A 26,988-nucleotide genomic window follows, 5' to 3' on the forward strand; every position below is an offset into this window, starting at 1 on the left:
ATTTCCATATAAACCATTATATTACAAACACTTCATCTTTGGTAAGGTTTAAATATACCTGTATCACAAAAATGATTATTATAAATCTTTGATAAGCAATGTTTATTGTTTATAGTAAAAATCAATGTTAAGCCTAGACATCTATTTTTAGTTCTTATATCGATTTACTTTAATTCGATTAACCTTTAAACTTTACAACATTTTTTCGGTCCACTCGACACTCGCAATCATTCAATTTATATGTAAACTTTATCTTCAAATCATTATACCAGATTTAATTGGTTATTGATGTATTATTTTATATGATCTTAAAATTCAACTCTTCTTATGTTTTTAATATACATTTACGATCTCTTTTAATATGAAATTTAGCTCTCGTTCTCGACATTCAATCTAAACATGCATACGTGTAAAATATGCACTATTGGACAGTTATTGAAAAATTAATAAAGAAAGATATAGGACTGACCTTATATAAGAAACTGCAATCACAGAATTGTTATTGCATAGATTAATTTCTAAAGTTGTTAATATGCAGACAGGTCAATATATCTGTTTGCCACAAGATGTCTTCCCATAAGATATAGAACAAAAGAATTAAACCGCCAAAAGTACTGACCAATAGCAGAAATGTCCGAAAGCGCTCAAATCAACCGTGAAAATAAAGTTATCACTACAGTGAAATCAGACTTAACCAAAGCATAATCCGTCAATAGTCCATGTCAATTAGTTAAAAAGAATAACACATAATACTAATCCATAATTACAGAATGTAATTAATAAGCTAACAATATAACTTTATTCAAATATGTACTAATATCAATTACTAAGAATATAAAAATATACAAAATATACAAAATACATAAAATAACATGCTATCACATAATTAAAAAATATTTTTTTTAAGGAAGTACGTTGACTTGCAGCTAGCTATTGATAACATCTTCCGATATTTCTATCTCACTATATCATTATCTTTTTGTTGTTCTCCTGATATTTTGTCAACCTTAAAGTTATATCCTCTAGTAACTGTAACTTTTTCTCCTTTATTAAGATTTTGTATTGATTTTGTGCAACTTTTAATACAAAAATATTGCATGTCTATGTTTCAAACGGTCAAGAGATAAGTCGGATGTCCCATTAGAAAAAAATAAGTATTCATAGTAATTTAAGTTGCAGCTTGTGCATTTGAGGCGATTGATTTTTTTTATGATCTTTTATGACATTTATGCTAGTTACACTAAATATTTCTTAAAATAGTACTGCAAATCCAGATGACTTATATATAGTAAGATTTTTTTATTTTTTTTATTTCGCTGTTTTATAATTACTGTATTGTTGAAAAGCCTCAATTATTGATTGATTGATTGATGGATTACTTGACTTTAATCAACATAATTTTCAGCACTGTTGGCTCATTCGTTGGTGCCACGAAAAAACCACAGACCTTCGACTGGAAAACGTACAATACTAATCACTTAAGATAGGAGTCAAACGCTCTTGTCACGTTTTTGACTAAATTTAAAACTCAAAACATCAGTGTTGACAGGATTGGGATACAATACTTTGACTACTTAGACCACTCAGTCACTGCAATCGGGGACTCGATGAATAAGTTCTGATTTTGCAACCCTCTTCAAATACAGAATGAATTATTGTTATTTAAAGGCTTCAGCACTCAAGTACGGATAGATTTTATTGTTGATATTTTAAAAGGCTATCATTGTTGAGTTTTCATATCAAACGTAATTATGTGTGCTTATATTCTGCCAAAAAAGTATCTTGCATTGTACGTTTTTTTTGTTCGTATTGGTGACAACTCTAACCATAATGCTTACTGTAACCTTAACCCTAATGCTGACTGTAATCCTCATCACTATGCTGGCTTTTGTTTGATGACTTCATGCAATAGAGGTTATGGTGAATAAGATACAAACAAATACGCAATAGAGTCAGTGCTTAACATTAAATGAAGGGTCCGTAGGTTGACTACTGCAAGGGGCAAAATCTATTCAAACTAATCAGAATCAGATTAAAAGCATGATATTTTGTAATATTATTAATTCGTATATTTTAACAAATTTGATTCGTTAAGGGAAAGACACATGTTAAACTATATTTTCGAAGGTAGAGAGAAAACGGCGGATGGCAAAATGCATATTGCACAGCAAAAAGCATATTGCACGGTTATTTTTAGACTACCTAAAAACTGATATACTTTGTGACGTCATGTAATGAATTTCAGGATATTGTTAAACGATCTTAAACGTTTTGAAACCAATGATATCTGTGATCGATTATTTGACGAACAAAATCTTCAAATACATTAGATGACAAACAAACAAAAAAAACCTAATATTTTGTTATTGTCAAGGAGACAAAATAATATTATTTATAAAATTCCAACAAATTCAAATGGCGATTTTGATACAAATATGGTCGGAAATTAATAATATAACAAATAAAGCCTTTTTATGAGGTCAATACAGGATATATCGACCCAAAGAAGTATATCGACCACGGACTTCGTCCTCAGTCAATATACTTCTTTCAGGTCAATATATCCTTGTATCGACCTCATACAAAGGCTATATTTGTATAATACAAAAATATAAGTATCGACAGGGTGAAGGGTCACAAGTGAAACAAATCAATGGCATAGTTTATCTGAATCACACAATTTGTTTTAATTTTTTTCTGATTTTCTGGTAAATTTTGAAATTACTGAAAAAAACTAAGGTTCCAACTGTCTCAGGCAAAGTTGACAGTTTGACAAATTTATTATTAAAATGTCACAGGAGAGACAGCAAGGTAACATTAGTAAGCCTAGATATATATAGTTCCTTACTATGAGAAATAAATAGAACACATAAAGATGCCTGAATTATCAACAAACAAAACTTATAAAAAGGAATTGTATTATCTATTGGTGAACATGGAAAGTCGTATTAGGAAATTTGGTCCTTAATGCTCTTCAAGTTCGTACTTTATTTGGCCCTTTTAACTTTTTTGGATTCGAGCGTCACTGATGAGTCTTTTGTAGACGAAACGCGCGTCTGGCGTATATACAAAATTTAGTCCTGGTATCTGTGATGAGCTTATCCATGTCTTCATTATTGTTGACTGATATGATTTATTTTCGTTAGATGTGTATTAGATTAACTTCATTGGTGACGAAGTTTTGTTTTGATCCTTTTATCAATGCAATGATATTCACCGTAATACTGTTTGCATTTATCACAAAGTATCTTATTATTTCTTTCAAGACAGCAAAAGATTGAGTAGGGGGTAAAAAAATGTTTGCCACAACAATCAATATATGGTCACACATCAGATGCATCAAGATATATATGTTTATATAAAACTATATTAACTGAATGTCCTAGCTATTCGGAAATAATTAGTTTTCGCCACATTTTTGTCTAAACATACAGAAATATGAAAGCACTTTACACTTAAAATAATTTAAACTCTCTTTCTTTTTTTTTTATAGATACATAATTTTTGTATGTGTGGATTTACTTGTGTACCTACATTTATATTAAACACGCTGATAGTACTGAAAAATGTGTTGGTAAAACCGAGATAAACAATTAAATTATCTGATAAAAGAATCAAATTCGGGACATTGATAATGTTATGAAATATTTGCACTATAAAATAAAATGGCGCAGATAGCAGAATGGACGTGTAGTATATGCGAGAAACCAAATGGAAAATATTTTTGTTACGATTGTAATCAATATCTGTGTGACTGCTGTAAAGACATACATAATAAATTTCCAGTAAACAAACATCATACAGTCATTGAGGCACATTTAAAGGTTCTTACAGTAAGTCATGAATGTGAAAAACATAAAAAAAACTTTTTGCACTATTGCCAAACTTGCGAATGTCTTGTTTGCAGTGAATGCATCACGTCGGAGCATAATGGACACGCATTTAGACATGTGAAGGATATTGCAGACAATGCTCGTAAAATAGTTTCTGAGACAATTTGCAATTTAAAGCAAAATCAATCAACGATGACAAACATAAAAGAGGAAATCAGTGTAATTGAAATGTCTAAAATTCAAAGCGATACTGAAAAGTTTACTTCTAAAGTAAGTCATCTCTCTAATTGTTTAAAAGGAATTATAGAGAGGGTTGTTATAAAACAAGAAACATTTGCTTTTGATTTTCTGGCATTAGGAAAAGCACAGCTTAAAAGCTATCTTGGAAAGCTGAACAAAGCGTTTGAGGATTATTTCTCGCTCTGCAAGAAGTTGGAAAACGTACTGCTCGAAACACACGATGCAACATTTTATGTCAATCAAGCGGAATTGATGAAGGAATTGAACAGTTTGGAAATCATTCCACCAATTGAGAAAGTAGAAGACTTAACAGAATTTAGTGACGAAGACTTCATTGACAATGTAGTGAATGACATTCAGGTTCAACATGGTATTAGGTGAATATTTTATCATTGCTTCAGCAATACTTGCGTGGCCATAAGTTTAAACAATAACCACAGACAAACGAATCGTTTTTGCTATCAAAGGAAATGGTTAGAAATTATCTATTCTTCCATTATAATGTCTGTCTCAAATTTGTATACAAATGAAACTTGAACTTTCATATAGAGTACATCCTTGAAATGTTGGTAAAAGGCTCTCTTATTTACAACCTTTTTTTTTTTTGGGGGGGGGGGGCAATTTTATAGATTAAATAAAATCTATGTTTCTTTACCCTCTTTATTTAGCCTGCTCACTACCGTTAATGCTCAACTGCTGTTGATTGAAACAAGACAAATTACTCAGTGATTTTTTAAATCTTTTCCAGTGAATTTCAAAGAAAAGACATTCAAATACAAACACTGTCGGATCAATTGAAACACGAAGAAATCATCAATCAAGAGACAAAGAAATCATTTGCTGTGGAAAGAGAGAAAATGGAATCGTACGTACTCAAATTTATTTCTTATAATTCTCATCTATATTTCTTACTTTTATCATTTCAATATGAAAACAAGAAGGTGCTGTATGACTGCCAATGAGACAGCTTTCCGTGTAAGGCCAAATGACGTTATAGTTCACAACTAAAGGTCACAATACACCCATCAGAAATAAGCAAACCCATTGTATGCTATAAAATGCAACGAAAAGATAAATGTAATTATTCAAATAAAAAACGAGCGGCCTGATTTGTGTACAAAACGATAAACGAACAACAAATATGATAACAGGAACAAACATCAATTGAATTAAATGGTCCTGACTTTGGACAGACTCAAACATCTTTAAATCAAAAAGTATATTTGCTAGTTGATGCTCTCTCTTTTTCTGCATTTCCATGCTAATTGGTTCTGTAGGTAAATTTTCGGGGTCTTCAATTATTTGTTTTCAATCAGAACATCCTCATTATGGAGATATCGCAGATCAAATTTATTCGTTCATAGTGTATTAATTTACGTTTTTTGATTGAGTTAAGCCTGCTAATTGATATGTTATCGTGTGTTTTTCTATGTTGTGATGTTATGCTATTTTTTCCCAGAAAATGGAGAAGGTTTGATACTATTAAAACGTTTAATCCCGCTGCAAATGTTTGCAACTGTCCTAAGTCAGGAATCTGATGTACAGTAGAAAAGAGGGACGAAAGATACCAAAGGGACAGTCAAACTCATAAATCTAAAACAAACTGACAACGCCATGGCTAAAAATGAAAAAGACAAACAAACAACAGCACACACGACACAACATAGAAAACTAAAGAATAAACAACACGAATCCCACCAAAAAACTTGGGGTGATCTCAGTTGTCGTTTGTTTATGTAATTTATACGTGTTTCTCGTTTCTCGTTTTTTTTTAAAGATTAGACCGTTGGGTTACCCGTTTGAATGGTTTTACACTTGTAATTTTTGGGCCCTTTATAGCTTGTTGTTCGGTGTGCAGCAAGGCTCCGTGTTGAAGGCCTTACATTGATCTATAATGGTTTACTTTTTCAAATTGTCATTTGGATGGACACACTACACCACATCTTCGTATATCTAGGGTTGGGATCCCGCTAACATGTTTCACCCCGCCACATTCTCTATGTTTGTGCCTGCTTAAAGTCAGGAGTCTGTTATTCAGTGGTTATCGTTTGTTTATGTTGTGTCAAATAAATTCAAATACAACAGTTATAGCAGCATTTGGTTATTTTTTCAAACACACCTTCTCTATTTTGCAACTCCTAATATAAAGATATGAAACTCGATCATTTTGGTTTTGCTAGTTTTAAAAATCAAGAATAGTCCTCCAAATATAAGAAAATAATTGATTAAAACTAATTGAACAGATAAAAAAAAACTTTGCTTAAGACTGGATACACGCTATTTCCATTTTGGAAAATTAGGAAAACAGCATGCCAATGCCACTTTTTAAAAGCGAGACCGAATAAGCAGGTCCGTGAAATAATGACATGCCTTCCCTTGAATTAGAATATTTAAATGCTGTTTTAGGTTATGTTTTCAAATTGCAAACTTAATTTTCATTTGTTTTTTATCAATGTTTTATAAGAAAAAATCTGTGTTATAACTGGTAGCCTTATCACAATGGTAAAAATGGTTGATATTTGAGAAATTCTTATCTTCTTGTTTATGTGGTTCATTTTTCCCTACTTTGTTCTGATGAGGATGATATGGCTCAATATCTTTAATTGTTTTTACATAGGCGGTAATGGTAACGTTTTTTCCTGTAGCTCAGTCCATATCGTAAACTTGGATATGTATGATAGCTCGTTTCGAAGCTGTGACATTTTCACATATGTGGTTAAATTTTCGGGGTACGAAGTGAGATTACTTTTCCCGTAAATTAGCAAACCCCGAACATCCTTTTGTGATGCGGCTCCTTGTGGTAAAATATCCCCTTTTTAACACAATAAGTTCTTTGAAAATTTAATACTTTGAACACATTCAATAGCTCCATAGTTTTCACACATTTATTCTATGTTCCTCTACTTTCCTAATCACCACAAATAATTAAGTTCAGTCATTGGTTAAAAATAGAAACATGTCCAATATCACTACACAGAGATTTTTTCTTTACACGTGACTTTTGAGTTCCTCATTTCGAGGCGCATTAGGGATGTTGACCCATATTGCAATCCGTAGTTCTGATTTTTCCAAATATTTTTATGTGATCTTCATCGGTATGACATTCTGAATAAATCTGTGTATTTTTGTCCATTTCTGAAAAAAAATAAAGTTGTTTCAGCACTATAAGGCAATGACACTTTTATCGCTATATTTTTTTATTTTGAATACAAAGTGTATGCATAATTAATTTCTTCCAGTATACCTTCACTAGTAAAAAGAAGGACAAAACATCTGAATGTAACCTTAAATTACAACACACAGACCCTGTTAAAGCATTCAATAAAATTTTCTGGTGCCTAAAAGTGCATTTTGACAGAGAAATTATGCAAAAATGGAGATTTCATAAAAAAAACACCAAAATACTTAATTATTCTAGCCAGTGGAAACCTTGTATTTTATACTGTAGAAACCACTATAAACTACTGTAAAAGTCATTTGAATCATATAATTAGAGTGCAATGAAGTGCAAATTTTCAAAACTAGTTCTTTCACATAATTCTATTTGAGAAAAAATGTTTTTTACATGTATTTCAGTGAAAATCTTTTATCAGTGAGATATCGGCATGAGGTTTTATAGGAAACATTGTGGCATCACACGTAATATGGAGTCATTAACTAACGACATATCAAAATAATGCTAATTATAGTTTGCAGTGTTACATGAAGAACAGTTGCCGCAAGGTTTAACTTGAAATATGGAGTCGAAAAGATCAGTAACCAAGTATTTTCATTTAATGCCAAGACCATAGCAACAGTTTTCTAATCGGTATATTTTTACCATACCGACTGTAATTTGAATTGCATAAATACCATAAATAAACAATTTAGAGCTTGCCGAATAAAACAAGATGCTTACCAGTTATTCAGGACTTTTTAAAACCTCTAGTTTGCCATCTTAGGTTAAAAAGTAATGATATGTCTGGAACTGAAATAAGACAAAAAAATTACTCAGGCTGTGTTATTATTTGGTTTAGATACATAAGTATTATTGAGAGAGCAAAAATCAAATTCTTGAAAGTTTTATCGCAAAGAAAGAAAAATGATTCTCCCTTGTGGCTTATCAACCTTCATTTAAATCTTTTATATTAGCAGCAACGAGTGCTAGCTAACTAGCTGAATAGTTGAAAAGGTGCAGCAATATTGTTTTCAAAAGTTTTGTTGATCCTCCCCCTTTTTCACTGAGAAAAGACAATATCTTGTGATTTACTAGTGTGCATTACAAATAATAATTCATGATTTCCTTAATACATGTACATGTTTGACTGTTTATTAACTGCATATGATATCTACTGACCATGGGTCAAATTATTGGATAAAAGCACATGTGATGATGTATTTCACGTTACTCGTATGAAGTGTGTTATCTCCCTTGATTATCAGTTATTCCTGTAAACCGGAGTGATAATTACATAACAAAGACAGTATTGTGTCATGTTTACTTACAGCTAAAACTATTATGTTAGTTCATGTCTTTTTCAATTCATAAACAAATTCCTTTCGGATCTCTCGGGGGTGTAAACAAAGTTAGAATTGTGCCTAAAAAAAGTGTTCAACCCCGTGCCAGTAATGCATTTTAAAAGCGAAAATTTCATTGAGTATTTGCTGGTATTTATCTATAATGGTTATCTAAAATCATCTGGGATATCTAGGTATAAATAAAAAAATACTAACCATCATTTTCACACTTTTTACGGGTGTACAAGGTGAAATCATCCATTGATCACTCTTTGATCACTCAGAAAACTTCTGATTAATCTTTTTGTAAATTGGCTCAATATCTTTAATTGTTTTTACATAGGCGGTAATGGTAACGTTTTTTCCTGTAGCTCAGTCCATATCGTAAACTTGGATATGTATGATAGCTCGTTTCGAAGCTGTGACATTTTCACATATGTGGTTAAATTTTCGGGGTACGAAGTGAGATTACTTTTTCCGTAAATTAGCAAACCCCGAACATCCTTTTGTGATGCGGCTCCTTGTGGTAAAATATCCCATTTTTAACACAATAAGTTCTTTGAAAATTTAATACTTTGAACACATTCAATAGCTCTATAGTTTTCACACATTTATTCTATGTTCCTCTACTTTCCTAATCACCACAAATAATTAAGTTCAGTCATTGGTTAAAAATAGAAACATGTCCAATATCACTACACAGATATTTTTTCTTTACACGTGCCTTTTGAGTTCCTCATTTCGAGGCGCATTAGGGATGTTGTCCCATATACAATGATCACAGATGATAACGGTTGTTTTTCACTTATAGTACCCACAATCTAGTATCAAATTATTTTTCTTGAATGTAACATCATTGTATGTAAACTATTGATCATTGATTTTTAATCGCTTTAACAACACGACGAGTGCCACTAATGTAGAACGAACTTCGTACCGTCACAAGGTACCTGAGTTCAATCCCAATGTTCCCCAATGTAGTATTTTCTGCGTAATACTTTGAAATCGTCTTTTTCTGACTTTTAAAAAGTTTTACTGATATGCTTATTAAACCTTACATATTTTTTATGTTCGCTATCTTTCTATGTATAGGTTATATGATATCCACTATCTTAATTTTCTTTGGACTTGGTTGTGATGTTTATTCCCCAACTATTGACATTTACCTGTTAACTAGGTTTCTTGCTGCTGGCAAACCAAATTGAGAACAGTTCAGTGTTATGAGATGTCATTGATACCATAATGGTTTTATTTGTAAATTTACTCTTTATAGAATTATAAATTATTCGAAACTTCAGAGATTTTCTACCCCAGGCATATACGACAGTAACAGTATATTTTTTTTTTGTAATTTTAGTGTGTTATGCTTTGTAATACATACTGCTTTTGTCTGTTCTATGGTCGGGTTGTTGTCTCTTTGACACATTCCCCATTTCCATTCTCAATTGTATTCTATACTTGATTGTTATATCTATTTGTCTGTTGTAGATGAACAGTCCGGTTATCGTAACAAAATTTAAGCCAGATCTGATATTCTGAAAACATCATGAGTAAAGGCATCCAATCATAGTATTTCTGAAGAAAAAACCTGACTGTTCGGAACATATATCAAATTAACTTTATGAATACAGGCTATGCAATTTTTCACATCTTTTCCAGAGCAATTCAAAGTAAGGACATTGAAATAGAAAAGCTTTCGGGAAGATTGGAACAGGAAGAATTAAGTCACCTGAAGATAAAAGAAACAATCGTGTTGGAACAAAAGAAATTTGAAACGTATGTATAAAAGCATATGACAAATTGTATTCTTTTCTAACAAATTCTCTATCCCTTATTTGTTTAACTTATTTTTATCTCTTTCACACTCTTTTCTTTTTAGTCTCCGTTACCGATTGTTAGATCTGTGATATCTTTCTCAGTTGTATGCCTTTATGCATCTATAGATTTTTCAAGTCTAAGATGGTTCGTATATTTTTGTCATGATTTCTCTTTAACAAGAATGACAAATGTGTATAAAGACAATACTTGGAAAGAACTTAGAGAACTCGAATATTTGAAAACAAAACATTCAAATTTACAGTACAACATGTCTTTTTAATTTTGATGTTTTTCTCTCTCAAATTATTACGTAAATCATCTTTAGCAATAGAAAATTTTATTCATATTCAGAACGAGTTAAATCATTAATCGTTGTAAACTATATTATGTAACTGAAGCCTTAGTAAAAACGTTAACGCGTTTGAAAAGTACCTTGTTTCATATATATATAAAATAAAAAACAGTAAAGCAGTTTTGAAGTTGCCAGTGGTTGACGTCAGGTGAGGCCAATTGTTTGTCTATAATAACATGAACAAAGGCAGGAATTTCTCCAAAAGACTCTTTTTATCCGGTTGGTACATTATTTTACAAACAAATAGTTGGTTTATTTTGTTTATCATTATTTCATCTGATTGAAAACTTTATTACGAAATGTGAAGTTTAGTATCTGAAAGATCAATTTCAAACTATGATATCTTGGTTTGGGTTAACAATCTTGACAAAATCTTGAGACGATATCACATACCTATGAATTATATTTCATGTTCTTAATACTTCATTGTTTTTAATCAAATAGATATCACAGCCAATCAAAACTTCCCCTATGTTTGTTCCTTTTTCAGAGAAATTATGAGTAGAGAAATGCAAGTGACAAGCCTTTCCGAACGAGTGAAACAAGAGGAAGAGAGCCACCTGGAAACGATCGAATCAATTATTGCAGAAAGAAGGGAATTATTGATTAAATTGGAATCGTATGTACAAAAGTATATCACTCACAACTATCTTTTTACTGATTTTAGTAGATAAAGTATACGTACTATACCGCTATTCGAAAGTCATCAATTGATTTACAGAACACAAATCCGGGTTTCATACTAAAACCGAGGGAATCACACTAACTATAAGAGGAAATAACGAAACAACATAAACACTGAATTGTAAAAAAAAAAATGCAAAACACGCAGAAACAAACTATAAGATAACAAGTGCCATTTGCATGACTTAGAAAAAGACACTGTTTTTGCAATCAGAATCGATATATTTCGTCATGTTAAAAGTTATGAAAAATGGTATTACTTTCACAGTTCTGTTATTTTTTATTTTTTTTGTTCGTTTTTCGAATGATACGAAGCTCATTTAATTGCATAGAATCGCTATAATTGTGTTTAAATTATCGACAATATATTCAGGCAATTGTTAAAGCCTACCTATCCACATGCAATTATATCACAGGTATGACATATGCCAATCTTAGTCTGCTTTTACATGTTTATTACCTTCAATACGTATGCTACAATCAAAGAAATTTCTTCATGAACAAACAAGTTAAAATATTCAAGTTGAAATTTACATTCTGAATTTAATCATGCATTAATTAAACACTAAGCAACACGAAAACCTCAAAATACCGGGGGTGATTTCAGGTGGGTAAGTAGATCCTGCTCCACATGTGGCACCTGTCGTGTTACTTATGTTATTACAAATCCGGTAAATAGTATTATTCGGTAGGCCACATCATGCAACTACTCCAAATTGACCAGTAAGTGACATATTGTTTATGTATGCTGAAAGTTTTATGTGAACCGTGACAAGTGCGTATGATGTACAAAAGTTATAAAGGGTAACTTCATTTGATAGCACTAGTATGATTCCAATGTTGTAGGACTGTAATTCCCAAATGATTTCATCAGTTCAGTAATCAGTCCTTCTGCACTAACTAAACTTATAATAGTACTTGAAGATTACCATGCATTGATGAATTAAAACTTATGAAGAAACTAGGGTTTTAACTACCTTGTGCAAAGTTGACCATTGATAACTAGAATTATTTTTTTCAGGAAACAAGACGAAATCAACGACCATTCATCAGCCAAATCCGTTATTTTAAAAAGAAAAGAACTGTCAATGGAATTAGAAACGTATGCTTAAAAGTATATTATAAACATTCTTTTTTACCAACAACGTCCTTCTACAGTCAAGTCGATTGTATGGTTTCTTTATTTTAACCCGCATGCGTCTGGCATATATAAAAAAAATTTAGTCCTGGTATCTATTATGAGTTTATTTACTACCACTGGGTCGATGCCACTGCTGGTGGAGATTTATTTCCCCGAGGGTATCACAAGCCTAGTAGTCAGCACTTTTTGTGCTGACATGAATTATCATTGATATGGTTATATTTATAAATTATATATTTACAAAATTTAGAATTTTGAAATACTAAGGCTTTTTTTACCTCAGGCATAGATTACTTTAGCTGAATTTGGCAAAACCTTTAGGAATTTTAGTCCTCAATGCTCTTCAACTTCGTACTTTATTTGGCTTTTTAAACTTTTTTGGATTCGAGCGTCACTGTTGAGTCTTTTGTAGACGAAACTCGAGTCTGGCGTATATACAAAATTTAGTCCTGGTATCTATGATGAGTCTATATACTACCACTAGGTCGATGCCACTGCTGGTGGAGATTTATTTCCCCGAGGGTATTACAAGCCCAGTAGTCAGCACTTTTTGTGCTGACATGAATTATCATTGATATGGTTATATTTATAAATTGTAAATGATATCGGATACGTTCCTTACGTTGTAACTACAATCCCCTTCCCTTTCATGAATGTGACCTACCGAATTAGACTATTTACCGGATTTGTAATCACATAAGCAACACGACGGGTGCCACATGTGGAGCAGGATCTGCTTACCCTTTAGGATCACCTGATATCACCTCTAGTTTTTGGTAGGGTTCGTGTTCTTTATTCTTTAGTTTTCTATGTTGTGTCATGTGTACTATTGTTTGTCCGTTTGTCTTTTTTATTGTTAGCCATGGAGTCGTCAGTTTATTTTAGATTTATGAGTTTGACTGTCCCTTTGGTATCTTTCGTCCCTCTTTTATATGTTTACAAAATTTAGAATTTTTGAAATACTAAGGATTTTCCACCTCAGGCATAGATTACCTTAGCTGGATTTGGCAAAAGTTTTAGGAATTTTGGTCGTCAATGCTCTTCAACTTCGTACTTTATTTGGCCTTTTTAACTTTTTTGGATTCGAGCGTCACTGATGAGTCTTTTGTATATACAAAATTTAGTCCTGGTAGTTATGATGAGTTTATATATTATGCAATTCACTAAAAGCAATAAAAGTTTGCAATGGTCTTTATCTGCAATCGACTGTACTAATTTTACTCGACTAGTATGAATAGGTCTGAAATTAACAAGATATTACTCGACTGTAGCCTTAACTATACTTATCATGCTGAACTTGCATTCAACCTTTACTCGACCAATACTCATTCATTTTATAAGTGTCTGAATCATTTTCGACCCGACCAGACAATGCTCGACCATGTCTGAATCATAGTCAACATAGTCTGTACCATGATCAACGCATGGTAATACATTACATTTTTCTAAGTAATTGCATGTCATGTGTAATGCAGTAATTATTGCCTTTCTTGTAATGGTAATTTAATGCATTACTTGTAATAGAATTTTAATGCATTACTACTCCCTCAGGCAAATTTGGCTTTAGATGAATTTTGGCGATTTATTTTAGGTATTTTTTATATATAGCTCTTCAACGTTTTCGGTACTAATACATCTTCGAATTTCAAATGTTTGGCTTTGAGCGTTCCTGATGAAGGTAAATCCAGAAAAGCGCTTCGGACGCAAGAAATTAATAACGTGTTGTTTTCAATATTGTAATTGTAATTTATTGCATTACTTGTAATGGTAATTTATTGCATTACTTGACAAAATAGTTGTGTAATTTCATGCACTACATCGCTTAACATGACATTACATTTTTCACACAGTATTACACATCTTTCACAGTTTGTTTGAGATTTAGCTAATAAAGCAGAACTTAAGATTTCTTCATTAATGATGAAATTACTAATTTGGGTAGTGATTTTTTAGTTTGAAAATTATTACTGTAAAAGGGTATGATTGTTGTCAAAACATCAATAAATACATTATCGTGATAAATTGATTGAAAAATGACCATTTGCATTAAACGCCAACTAGTTTGTTTTACAACTGATCTTTTCACCCTTTTAACACTTGGTCATTAATTAAGCTCTTTCTTTATTTCTTAATTACGAAAGAAATTATGAGTAAATCTCTTTAATTGGAATTACTAAAGCAAATAAATAGTGAAGTTTGCAATAGTTAGAATAAACGTCAAACTTCATTTCTGTAATTTCTTTTTTTCCGGAAAACACAGAGATGTTCAAGCGTTTAAAGTAAACGTTGTATTGAATAGAATTTTCATTTGATACTTAAATTTGATATGTATACGGAACAGTTACTGTCTTATGTAGTCGAAACGCGCGTTTGGCGTACTAAATTATAATCCTGGTATCTTTGATAACTATTATTGCATAGGCTAGAATCTTTTGTGACTTCATTTTGATTTTCAAATTGTTTGAAATGTTTTTCACTTAAGGATGAACTTAGGTGAGGTTAGGTAAAAATCAAGAATTTAAGAAATTAAAAGTGATACTATAAGCTGGTAGAGCACCAATTAATAAAAATAAAGATAAGCTAAAACTATTGATAGGTCATGGACCTTCTTTTCGAGATATCTGAGATTTAAAATATGGCGGGAAAAGGCTGACTCGGACTTTTACCTTATATATGCATTGGTATTATTTGGGTCACAAAACAAAAGAAAGAAAATCAAGAATCTTCTAAAATTATGGGGAATGACCTTTCATGAGCTATTCAGTCTTATATATATATAAAAAAAGGGTGTTATGGGCAAAATATTTTACATTGTATTGTATGGAATACACTTAGGAGTCCGAACATTTGACAGAAATTTCAAAATTTCACCAAAGTACATCCTTAAGGAGGCTCACGGGTACAAAAATTTCACCAAAAAATTAAATATTTGTTGTCATTACAAATTTTATTTATTGCACGTCTAATAGTTATTACTTAATGATATGGTACAAAACATCAAATAACAAAATGGATGTGGTTTAGCCCCAGAAAACTTTTAAAATGTTTATATCATTGAAAAGGCTCCAAATTATCTTCCTTTGGTGTAAAAATGCCACTTTTTGGCATTAAGATTGAAATATCGTTTTTAACTCATCGGTGACCTATACATTTTATTATTGTTCTCAAATAAGCTGTACATAAACTAAATAATTGTAAAATTAAAGCGATTTCTGTAATTTAGTTCTTTTTTATTTCGATATTACCTCAATTTCTCCTATTAGTTTAACAGAAAATAAGGACATTATCAAAAATATATACTCCTTTCGGAGTCAGATTGTTAGCTTAAGGTGGTATGGGTGTCTTTCGCCATCTTCGATTGTAACAAACAGGGAAACTAAGGTCCAGATTATCTATCAAGTTAGAAAAATTTGTTACAGAAATGTAGACATTTAATGTGAATTTTCATTTAAAAGAACCAATTTATAACAATATTTCTTATAAATATTAAGATTTTTACAAGTGTAGATTATTATTGGTTGTTTTGAAATGTTTTCAAATTGGCATTTTAAGGGGAGGTAACTCTAAAACAGTGCATTTTCTGAAGAAATCTTCATGGAATTTTCCTATTTTGTATTTTAGCTGGAAAAAACACACGGTAACCCTATGTTTTCTTTTGATATTCTAAACCATTTTGTGAAAGCTACTTTTTCCAAATTTTTTAAACAATTCTATCATTTAGCTTAGTTTCTAATCACAAAATGGTGTTTTTCCTGTATAATCCATACAAAATGTTTCATTTTGTCACAACCTGTAGTTTTAGAAACGGTGACCTATTATTTTTATTATATTTTTAAACATATAACAATAGATACTACGTTTTGGCAAAGTATGAACACCTTAAATGAACGATGACCCCATTTTTTTATATCAGTTTTTTAGTAACTATATGATAAAGTTAATTTATAAAAAAAATACGCTAAAAATTCTATATTTAAAAAAAAGATTTATACCCGCGAGTCCCCTTATAGTAGGGTGCCCAATCAACCAATTTGATCGATTTGCCTTAACGGAATAACATACAGCTATGTTTTATATTATTGGAAAGAAGAGAACAAACTTCATCCAAATACCGTTGTCGTCGTTGTCTGCAGTGGTCACGTTTTTGTTAATTAGGGTCAAAGGTCAAAGCGAAAATTCAAGAAAAATGTACAGTCACATTTACATAGCTTGTTTCTCCTACATATATGCGTTTGGAGCAAAATAAAAACAGTTGATTTATAGAAAAATATTTTTGATATCTACATTTAGAACTTATTCTATATTGTTATCGCCAAAATGACTTTAGATTGACTTTTTTTCATAAAGGGTGCAAATTTGAAAATTTCAAACAGCTGTTAAATAACAGAGACCTTGACCTATTAAAAGAGGGACGAAAGATACCAAAGGGACAGTCAAACTCATAAATCTAAAACAAACTGACAACGCCATGGCTAAAAATAAAAAAGACAAACAGAAAAACAATAGTACACACGACACAACATAGAAAACTAAAGAATAAACAACACGAACCTATTTGACATCTTTGTGTTCAATGCAATACAAGTAAGATCTAAAGATGTTTTTTTAGATCTTAACTTTTATAATTTGTCGAAAACAAATAGTGTTTTTCACGTCTTTTGATAGTAAGGTGTTCGTCAATTTCTAGGTAAATATCAAATTTCTGTTATTGAGTGTGACATAGTATGTATAAATGATTTGTTCCGAAATTTGTGTAGCATTAACGTCGAACTGCAAACGGAGAAAGGGAGGGGGTTGAAGTTATGAAAACAAAACGTCTATTAGAAACAGGTAAATCACCCCATCCTACATATACTCAGGAATGATTCCAGGTGTTTTCAAATGGGTCCCTTGAATATCAAATTGGGAATTTTTATTTAATTGGGAATTTTTAAAGCATAAAATCTAAGACGAAATAACATTATTTTCCTGTAAAAACGGAAAATGTATATTATTAAGTTAAATGTACATGATATACATGTACACTGATGTTCATGTAAGTTGTAACATTTTGAATAATTCTGGATGGGCTACTGTTATTACATGAATATCATTGAACAAGATGCACAAGTCGATCATCTTAGCTAGAGTTACCTAGGCCTATTACAAAAACATATATTTCAGCTAATATAAACCACTGAAAAAAATCATTTATCGGGTATTTTTCTACAGCAGGTCATCTCTTTAGATTTACCATGATTCAAATGGATTTCAAATTGAACTAGTCAATTGTCGAATTCAAAAAAGCAATTACAAAAGTTTATATACTTAATTGATAAGATATTTAAAGCATTGAACCAGTGTTCTTTAAAATTATTTGGATCATCTTCAAAACTTTTGAAATAGTTCCATAATGATGACATCGTATTTCATGAATGGTCTATCATCAACATTATTTTCAAAAAACGCTCAAACTTTTGTCTTTTAAGGAAATAATTTCTTTTACAAAACAAGTTTTCAGATAGTTGTCTCATTGGCAATCATACCACATCTTCTTTTTTATATTTCATCATATTATATAACCGACTCTTCTGGGCTATTTGCTTTTACGAGATCGGTGTCCATTAAACTTTATCCATCAATGTTATATCAAAATTTGAAATTGCTCTCTGCCGAGGTCTGCTTTGACACCTATTTTTATCAATCTGCTGGGCGATCTGCTTTTACAAGATCGAATACTCCCATAACATATTAATCAATTGAATTCGGCTGCTAAAATTGTTTGCCACATGTTGACATAATTAATTTGTTGTTGATAAAATGCGATCGTAAACAGCATTCTTATCTTTAAAACGTTTTGACAACAAACTATGAAAAATTATAGTTGCCTTAATCGGTGACAGAAATTTTTCCGGAAATATCGATTTTTATTTTATTTTCCTGAATTGGGAAGTCATTTTCATGTTCATTTTTTGGGGCTGCTCAGCGGCCCTAAACTATATAGTAGAATCATCCCTGTATACAGATGACTTATGAGCAACAATTGGCTATTATAATTACAAGTATTCCAAAATATAATAAGTGAGAGGGTTACGTACAGCACCGATGTAGTGTACAAACAATTGCAAACAAAAAAAAGGCGTGAGAAACCAAATGGACATTAAAAACTTATAAATTGAAGACAAACTGACAACAGGATGACAAAAACACGAAAAAAGAACAAATGCAAATAGAAATTTATGATCGAAGCTAATATTACCTTCTACGTTCTGTGGTCTCCTGTAGTTTAAGCCCTCCAACCACGTCAAGGTCAGAGCCCATATGGTTTTTTTTGTTGTTGTTGTTTTCTTAACATCTTTCCCCACTAGATAGATTATTAATATATTTACAACGATTTCAAAATTGAGTAGATGTTATATTTATTGTGTAGAAAATATTAATGGACTGCTTTATTTTCATTCGATAGCTAACAATGATTCATAAGGTTCAAACAGAAAATAAAATCTTATACAACGTCGTCTAAGTCATCAATGTTTTTAACTGCAACCAGACGAGTATTTACATTTAGACATGTGTAATTTGCCAGACATGGGCATAAATCTGTACAGGATATAGATTTTGTTCAAAGCAAATGCAAACCTTTGAAAACACAGATTTCCCCTTTTGTCGAAATGCGCATCTAGTGCAGAAAAATTGGTATGTTAATGTTATTACAAGTACAAACTAATTCTTGCAGAAATCCATATGACATCTCACCTTCGAAATATACACGAACAAGTCATGCTTCTTTCCCCATCCGAACTGAAGAGGCAAAGGTAGGGTAGTTTTGCTATATGAAGACATCAATTATGTCTGGAGTGAAGCTCTTACTACATATTGTTTAAAGTAGATTCACAAGGAGGAAGTTTGACAAGGGAGAAATTTTAAATTGTAAAATTGAGAATGGTAATGGGGAATGTGTCAAAGAGACAACAACCCGACCAAAGAACAGACAATTTTAGCCATTTGTACGCTGAATTTGTTTAGGTCACAATGATCTATTTTAAGTTATGACTTGATATCATTTTACCAAACAAAAAAGTCTTGAGCTGCATCTATCGATTAATCGATGTCACAATCGAAAGGCTTGACAAATCGGTGAAATCATCTGGGTTGTCCTTCAAGACTGAGAAACAGTGCGCTTACCGATCCTAACCAGGGATGACGTTGTATCGCAGCATGTTACAGCATATGCGGCTGGTAGAATGTTACAGATAGCAAACCCGAGACTTTTATATAGACTTTGGACAGGTATATAGCGGCACAAATATTGTGAAGAAGTGATAGTGCCTGTTTGAAACTATAGCTTATGCGTATGCTGCATTGAGGGGAAGTAATGAACACATAAAATCAGAACATCTGTATCTTGTGACTTATTATTATCCTAGTACCGCTGAATCCTTTCACACCGAACTCGTTGTCTACATGAATAGCATGAAAAATCATGCGAGTTTTTTCTTCACCGGGCGCACAAAACAATTCTTAAAACCTGAATACTACTTCTGAACAGACATAGTAACTGATGCTGAACAATCGATTCGCCAAGAATCTTATTAAGGCCTGCTGGTTCTCACTGACTCAAAGAAACTTTCTCCAGACAGGCATTTGACGACCTTCTATATATGACCTGAAACACGTTAACAGACAAACAAGAACTTGATTCAGCTTACAATTAACTACAGTTGTGTCTGCTAGTGAAAGATTTATAGCAAGAATAGTAGTACAATATTTTGTAATCATCAGTACGAAGATGGTCTTTGTCTGAAGCATCATGCAATATACTAAAATATACATGATCTTTCCGTGTTCCCATAGCCTCTATAAAACTTCTGTTTGTCCTATTCCTCGCATATTAATAAGCAATTCAATAGACGACCCCTACCATATAACACACATCATCCCATTGTATTTCATTCCTACTTCATTTAGGGCTTGATGGGCATAGTTTAACAGGGATATGAATGTGTGCTATATTCCGGGTCTGAAACGTGATCGAAGGATTTGATTTGTATATTACATTTATAACAAAACTATCAATTCAAAAAAACAATTAAAGTAATAAAAAACAAAAAACAAAAATATTTCCTAAAACAAAATAACGATCTTCAAACCAACTGGACTATTCGAAACATAAAATTCAACTATACAACAAGCCAAAAAAAAAAAAGAAATTGAGTTAGTGACAATTGTCCTACTTAATGACCTGATAGTGTAAGCTACAAAACGGTTAACGGCACGAGAAAGGCGTGTTTGAATCAAGACAGAATTATCACTAAATGTGTGTTTTAATTGTTATTTTCTTCTCACTGATTAACAGTACACGAAAGATATTTGGCACACATATGAACCATGTCTTATTGATGTAATCAGAGTAAAAATTCCGTGAACGTAACATGCAACGAATTTTCTTTCGTTCAAAATGTGGTAAATTTCAGCTAAAAAAATAGTCTTACTAAAATCATGAAATACTTATACTTAAATATTATAAATCTTTTCAGCTTTCGTCATATGATAAATTTCATTTTTAAGCTAAATGATAGGTATCATTTGAACAAACAACACAGAAAGCAATAATTTAATTTGTCGTGTTGAAGATGGCCTGTATGAGGCGGTATTTTGTTGGTACCCTTAGAAACCACAAACAATTTTGAAAAACGTGACCACTGGACGTTAAGACGACATTCATGATAATGATTTTCCAATAGTTTGCATATAAAAATAGCCGTATCGTATCCGTTAACTTAAACTCGTTAACTAGACGTCCTGTAAAAATCAGTACAGTTGAGTATATAATTAGGACTTTAACTAGTTTGTGGTGATAGTGTTCGGTAAATATGTTTATTCGGTAAATAAATTCCGGTATATTCGATTAATGGGATCTTTATTTTCAGTTCATCTGAATTACAATTCTTATGTTTAAATCTCTCGATATAATTTGTTACATATGTCACATGAATGGTATATAGGAGTTTTAGATTTGTCAATTTATCTTAATCAATAAGCTTTGTTTGTTTATTTGTAATTCTCTATAATTGGCATTATTTTCACGTGATGTAATCCATTGAAAAACAGGTTCTTTTCAAATCATTCTTATCTATGTTTGATATTAATGTACATACCTTTTTTTCGGAGAGCTATATAAGGGTAAAAATCGGGTCAAATCTCATGGCGCAATTGTATTTTATGATTTATTATAAGTGACAGATGAAAATATGTGATTTAAGAAGTGTATTTTAGTGAGAAGTATCAAAAATGAAATTCATATTTCTTTCTGAAGTTTCGAAGAATCGTTTTGCTAGCAAGAAAGCTAGCCAACGATATTGCATTAACCTAAGCACTCTAGTTTATGTGCTGTTATCTATATTGCACATCTGCATTGATTGAAAGTTTGTAATTGTACAATTATACTTTTTTTCAGAGCAATTAAAACTATTTCTAAAAGATTGAAAGAAGAAGAAATCAGCAACAAAAAGTTAAAGGAATTCATTATAGCAGAAAGAATTAAAAATGGAACGTACGTGAGACACAATACTACTAACAATTCTTACATTACCCCCTGTCTGTCACAGTCTCGCCAGGCTATTTAATTTTTTTTTAAATCTCAGACAATTGCCCTGTAAATGCCAAAACGTAACAATATGTTAGTTTGTGTTTCGTAAATTTTAGCATACAGATGTCAACTAGCCATATGCATCATTGTCAAGTTCGCGATACGAGTCAAACAATCAGATGTACGGTCACCAACACGACTTGATTAACCGATAGGACATGTCTCAACAAACCAGTGAAATGTTTTGCATTCCTAGATTTTGGATTTGAATATCCAAGAATAGCAGTATGATTTACAAATTTGTAGATTGTGTCCGATGTGGATTTTTTATTGAGTGAGTAACTGCATGTTTGAGGCTGCATGCGTAGCATGAGATGCTTACCTTATCAACCAACCTGGTCCCACACCTTAATATTTCAAGTTATTCCCTCCGTTTTTGTATTCGTTTTTGTTTTCTTGAATTATATTTTAGTCAGATCGTTAGATCTAAAGATTGGGGAGCTACTATTGTCAGATAAGATGTAGAGTTAATACTTGATAAAGTATATTCACAAACAAAAGGACGTGCATGGTAATGAAATACTTATAAATGACAATTGCCTTTCGTCAGTATGTCTGTTAAAAAACTTCAAAAGAAAGTGCATTATGTTGATATATATTTTCAAAGTTATTGTGCGTAATAAGTTAAGGTTATTTTATTTTGAAATTAACATACTCGATATGTTTAGAAGAATATAATTCTATGCATTCATTGCTGATTAAAATAAACCAATAACAGATCGATTCATTTATCATAACTGCAGTTGGTTGACATTTGAAAGCTTTCAATCCTTTTATAAGATGACGTGAATTATGAAACAGGACTAGAGGTAAAATGTACATGCCACCTTCATTTCATTCTTTGTGAGAATTTCCAGTATGAATTTCTCTATACTTAAATAAGTTGAAAAGTAGTTGTTATCAATTTTGGAAATGTTGATAAGCAGTTGAAAACTTATTTTTAAAAGTCAGTTTAAAAAAAGTCACTTCTAAAAAGTCAGGTTGTTTGTTTTTCTTTTTCATTTTTAGCCGCCATTCTTCGGTTTGTTTTAGATTTATGAGTTTGACTGTCCCTTTTGTATCTTTCGTTCCTCTTTTATAACTATGGCCATAATAATGATCATTCATGTCAACCTTGAACTGATGACTACTGCGCTAGTGATTTTTTCGGGAGTAAACCTCCACCGGTAGTGGCATGTATACAGTGCGTGTTTGTTTTATTTTCAGTTTTGTCAAATAAAATATCGTACATCATATTTTTTTTAGGAATTTGACACTCATTTTGTTTGGATTAACCTGGTCTGGGAAGATTGCAAGAGAAGATAGTGTGTTTGTACGTATCAAGCGGTTGTTCGGCGATAGTTCTATTGATGAAATGTATTTTATTTATAACTATCAGGGCGTTACAATTCACATATTTGAAAATAATGGTTTATTGAACAATGAAAGTTTTATAAACTGTGTGTATGATATGCATGTAGTGAAAACAAAACAAGATGTTGTTTTTCTTGTTAATTTTGATGCTTCTAATTATACACCTGACCATATACGGCGCTTTGATAGTTTCTTAAAGTTAAGTAAGCAGAGAAATGCAAAAATGGTTACTGTATTTACTTCTTATGGCAAAAAGCTATTATACCCATTTTCTAACCGTCAGGACGATGAAAAAGTTCACAGAGACTTTCAACAAATAACTGAACTTTCGACAACTTTGTCGTCTAAAATTCAGGAAAATAATATTGAGTATATAGTAATCGAACAAGGTCACAACTTTGAAATACATGAGAACCAAACACAAATACTCAGTCGTTGTGGTTTAAACATTTTATGACTTGAACAATGTGATGTTGACTAAACCTGGGTGTCGAATATAACTTAATACGTGAATGGTAATGATTTAATTTTAGCTGTATATGTGTAAACGCTCAGAAAAAAATGATATCGGAGGGTGTAAGAAAATTATTTATGTCAAAAAAAGCAAATGTTTAATTTTTACATCTTGTCAAAGTGTAAGGTGGATATACATTGTGTTTAATCTTAGGATGAAGAAACAATATATTTGGGGGAACAAAATGATAAAACATAAATATATTTATACGAATATGTGGTATGCGTGCAAAAGAGTTAATTCTCAATTTAAGTCACAATTTGTAAAAGTAAACCATTATGTGTCAAGGTGCGGCCCTTACGTAGCCTAAGCGCACACAACACACTATAAAGGGTTCCAAGAACACAAAAAACGAAAAGCACTTATAAACCAAATCAACAAACGACAACCACTGAAATGGTTCAACTCAATCCAAAGATATATTTAAAAAAAAGAAATAAACATAAAAAAAAGAAATAAACATATGCTGAACAAATACATTTAATCTATGAAAAAAATGTTAATACAAAATGTATATAAAAATAAGAATGAGATGTAAAACAAAATCAGAAAGACAACTATGACTTTGGACACTATGCCGTTAAAATAACGTACACAGGTAAATAAAAATGATTTTGTCCTTATGAGTACATGGAGTACGGAAATATTTTATGCAAATTAAATGAATGTTTTGGTCATACAAGGAGAACAAAAGTTAGAATTTATCGTCCAACTAAATACTTGAAAAAAAGTGAGACTGGATATAAAACAAAATGAGTTAACATTAGATAACAAACATAAGACCATTAGATGAAATATGAAATAAATTTATGGTAAAATTGTGTGAAAGACAAGTAAGATATAACAGTAAACATGTAGGACTGTAAAGTGCGACGGGGACGCTAAAGTACGATGGTCACGCTAAAGTGCGATGGTCTACGCTCAAGTACGATGCTTCCATACGCTAAAGTACGATGCTTCCATACGCTAAAGTACGATGCTTCCATACGCTAAAGTACGATGCTTCCATACGCTAAAGTGCGATGGTCCGCGAAAATATAGACGTAAAGACGTAGTTTGATTATGACGTTAACAGTTGTTTATACAAACTAAAAAATTAACTTGCCGGAAGATAACTTACAAAAAATAAAAACTTTAAACCAAATGTCAATGACTGAATTGATTTAAACCTGACCGTGCTTTGTCGGCCGAGGCACGTGTGGTTTTTTTTCTGTAGCTGGAAGAACTTGTATCCTGCAGTCGACCAGTTTACTACTAGTATATAGATACAAAATAGTATTCACATGGATATCATGTATCCTGTTTTTGTTGGAAGCAAACATATATATTTTAATCATTGTTTATGTTGCAGTTAACTTTGCAGTTCCCGTTAAAATATTTTATTGTTACGTAACGTCGGTAAAATAAAAGTACTTGTTTTTATGCGTAAATTATAATTTAATTTATTCGGCTAAAACATTAATTAATTTCATTTTATATATTTAAGGAAAATATAACAAGTGTGTGTGGTCACTATAAAAAAAAGGGAAAAGTCAGCGAACATCGCCTCTCTCTCTTGTTTAGATTAAAGCTTCCAAAAATGTTACATATTCCGACAATAATCTAATTTTGTATTTTGTAATTTACAATGACGACTGTATAAGGAGGTGTTCCCATTAGTGTTAGACTGTGAGAACGGCAATCCTCACAAATTATCTTTTGTAAAAAGACAATTTTTTAACCTCGATGTTTTAATCCCTCGAATCTTACCCTTTTGGTCCATCGCACTTTAGCGTGACATACCATTGTACTTTAGTGAACAAACAACCATCGCATTTTAGCGTGAGACACCATCGTACTTTAGCGTAGACCATCGCACTTTAGCGTGACCATCGCACTTTAGAGTACCATCGCACTTTAGAGTCCTACAAACATAATTAAAAACATCATAGAACAATTGAAGTCTTTCCACATCAATTTTAAAAATTATTGAAAAAAACCTAGTTCTTGTTAACTCAAAGTTGAAATTTGCATCCAATCATAAGTTTCTCCATTCTAATAAAATAAATAAGTGGTTTTTATTTACTTTTAAGAGAAATAAGGAAAATAATTAACTACTTCAGGTAAATTTAATATCAGTTCGGGTCTTATATGATAGTTTCTTTCACAAATATATAGTTTTCTTTATACTTTTCCTGTAAAACTGGAGATAATTGGCCACTTCTGGTTTATCGAAAGTAACTTATAGTCTTTAGTGGGAGTTAATGTATCTAGGAATTGACAATGAGTGTCGATTGAAAACAAAATTTTACGACAAAACTCAGCTTTCCAATTGTTATAATATCCATAATGCGCCTTGAAATAAGGAGCTGTAAAGTCGCGTGTAATGGTATTTTACACTTTTCCAGGATAAACAAGTGACTAAGCTTAACCATTTGTGTTAATTTAGAAAGTAGGGAACACAGAATAAATGTGTAAAATCTCTGGAGCTATTAAATGTGTTAAAAGTATTAAATTTTCAAAGCACTTATAAGTGTTAAAAATGGGATTTTTTACCACGAGGAGCCGCATCACAAAAGGATACCCGGTATTTGCTAATTTACAGAAAAGGTAATCTCACTTCTTACCCAGAAAATTTAAGCACATATGTGAAAATGTCTCAGCTTCGAAACGAGCCACTACACATATCCAAGTTAACGATATTGACTGAGCAACAGAAGAAAACTCTACTTTGACATATATTCTAACGAGATAATGAAGAACGGGTTCATTGAACGAAATTTTTAAACGTCATATGAATACAATTTCGTCACTAAGTAACGACGTCGAACATATAGTTACATCATTACCGCGGTAAACGACGTTAAGACGTTTACCAATTATACGAAAATGTCTATAATAAAAGAAAGTAAATTAATTTACGACATTCTACGGGCCTCAAAAAGAGTT

General features: G+C 31.6%; 1 protein-coding gene across 1 annotated transcript; it reads left to right on the top strand.

Annotated features, from left to right (window-relative positions):
• The first annotated feature begins 3,664 nt into the window (after positions 1-3,664).
• Positions 3,665-26,153, top strand: LOC143074218 (uncharacterized). The gene is made up of 8 exons (XM_076249768.1): positions 3,665-4,450; positions 4,822-4,938; positions 10,230-10,346; positions 11,231-11,359; positions 12,446-12,526; positions 22,002-22,097; positions 23,439-23,505; positions 26,133-26,153. The coding sequence occupies exons 1-8, from the start codon at positions 3,666-3,668 to the stop codon at positions 26,151-26,153; spliced, it is 1,413 nt and encodes a 470-aa protein (XP_076105883.1). The 5' UTR covers position 3,665.
• Positions 26,154-26,988: the final 835 nt, after the last annotated feature.

The sequence above is a fragment of the Mytilus galloprovincialis genome, chromosome 5 (genome assembly GCF_965363235.1).
Source record: "Mytilus galloprovincialis chromosome 5, xbMytGall1.hap1.1, whole genome shotgun sequence".
NCBI classification, from domain to species: Eukaryota; Metazoa; Mollusca; class Bivalvia; order Mytilida; family Mytilidae; genus Mytilus; species Mytilus galloprovincialis.

Bases quoted from the DNA above. Each gene is read 5' to 3' on its own strand.
- LOC143074218 (XM_076249768.1), top strand. From the start codon at position 3,666: ATGGCGCAGATAGCAGAATGGACGTGTAGTATATGCGAGAAACCAAAT. The intron at 12,527-22,001 runs GTATGCTTAAAA...ACTTTTTTTCAG, and splicing joins CTGTCAATGGAATTAGAAAC to AGCAATTAAAACTATTTCTA. The intron at 22,098-23,438 runs GTACGTGAGACA...TATTTTTTTTAG, and splicing joins GAAAGAATTAAAAATGGAAC to GAATTTGACACTCATTTTGT.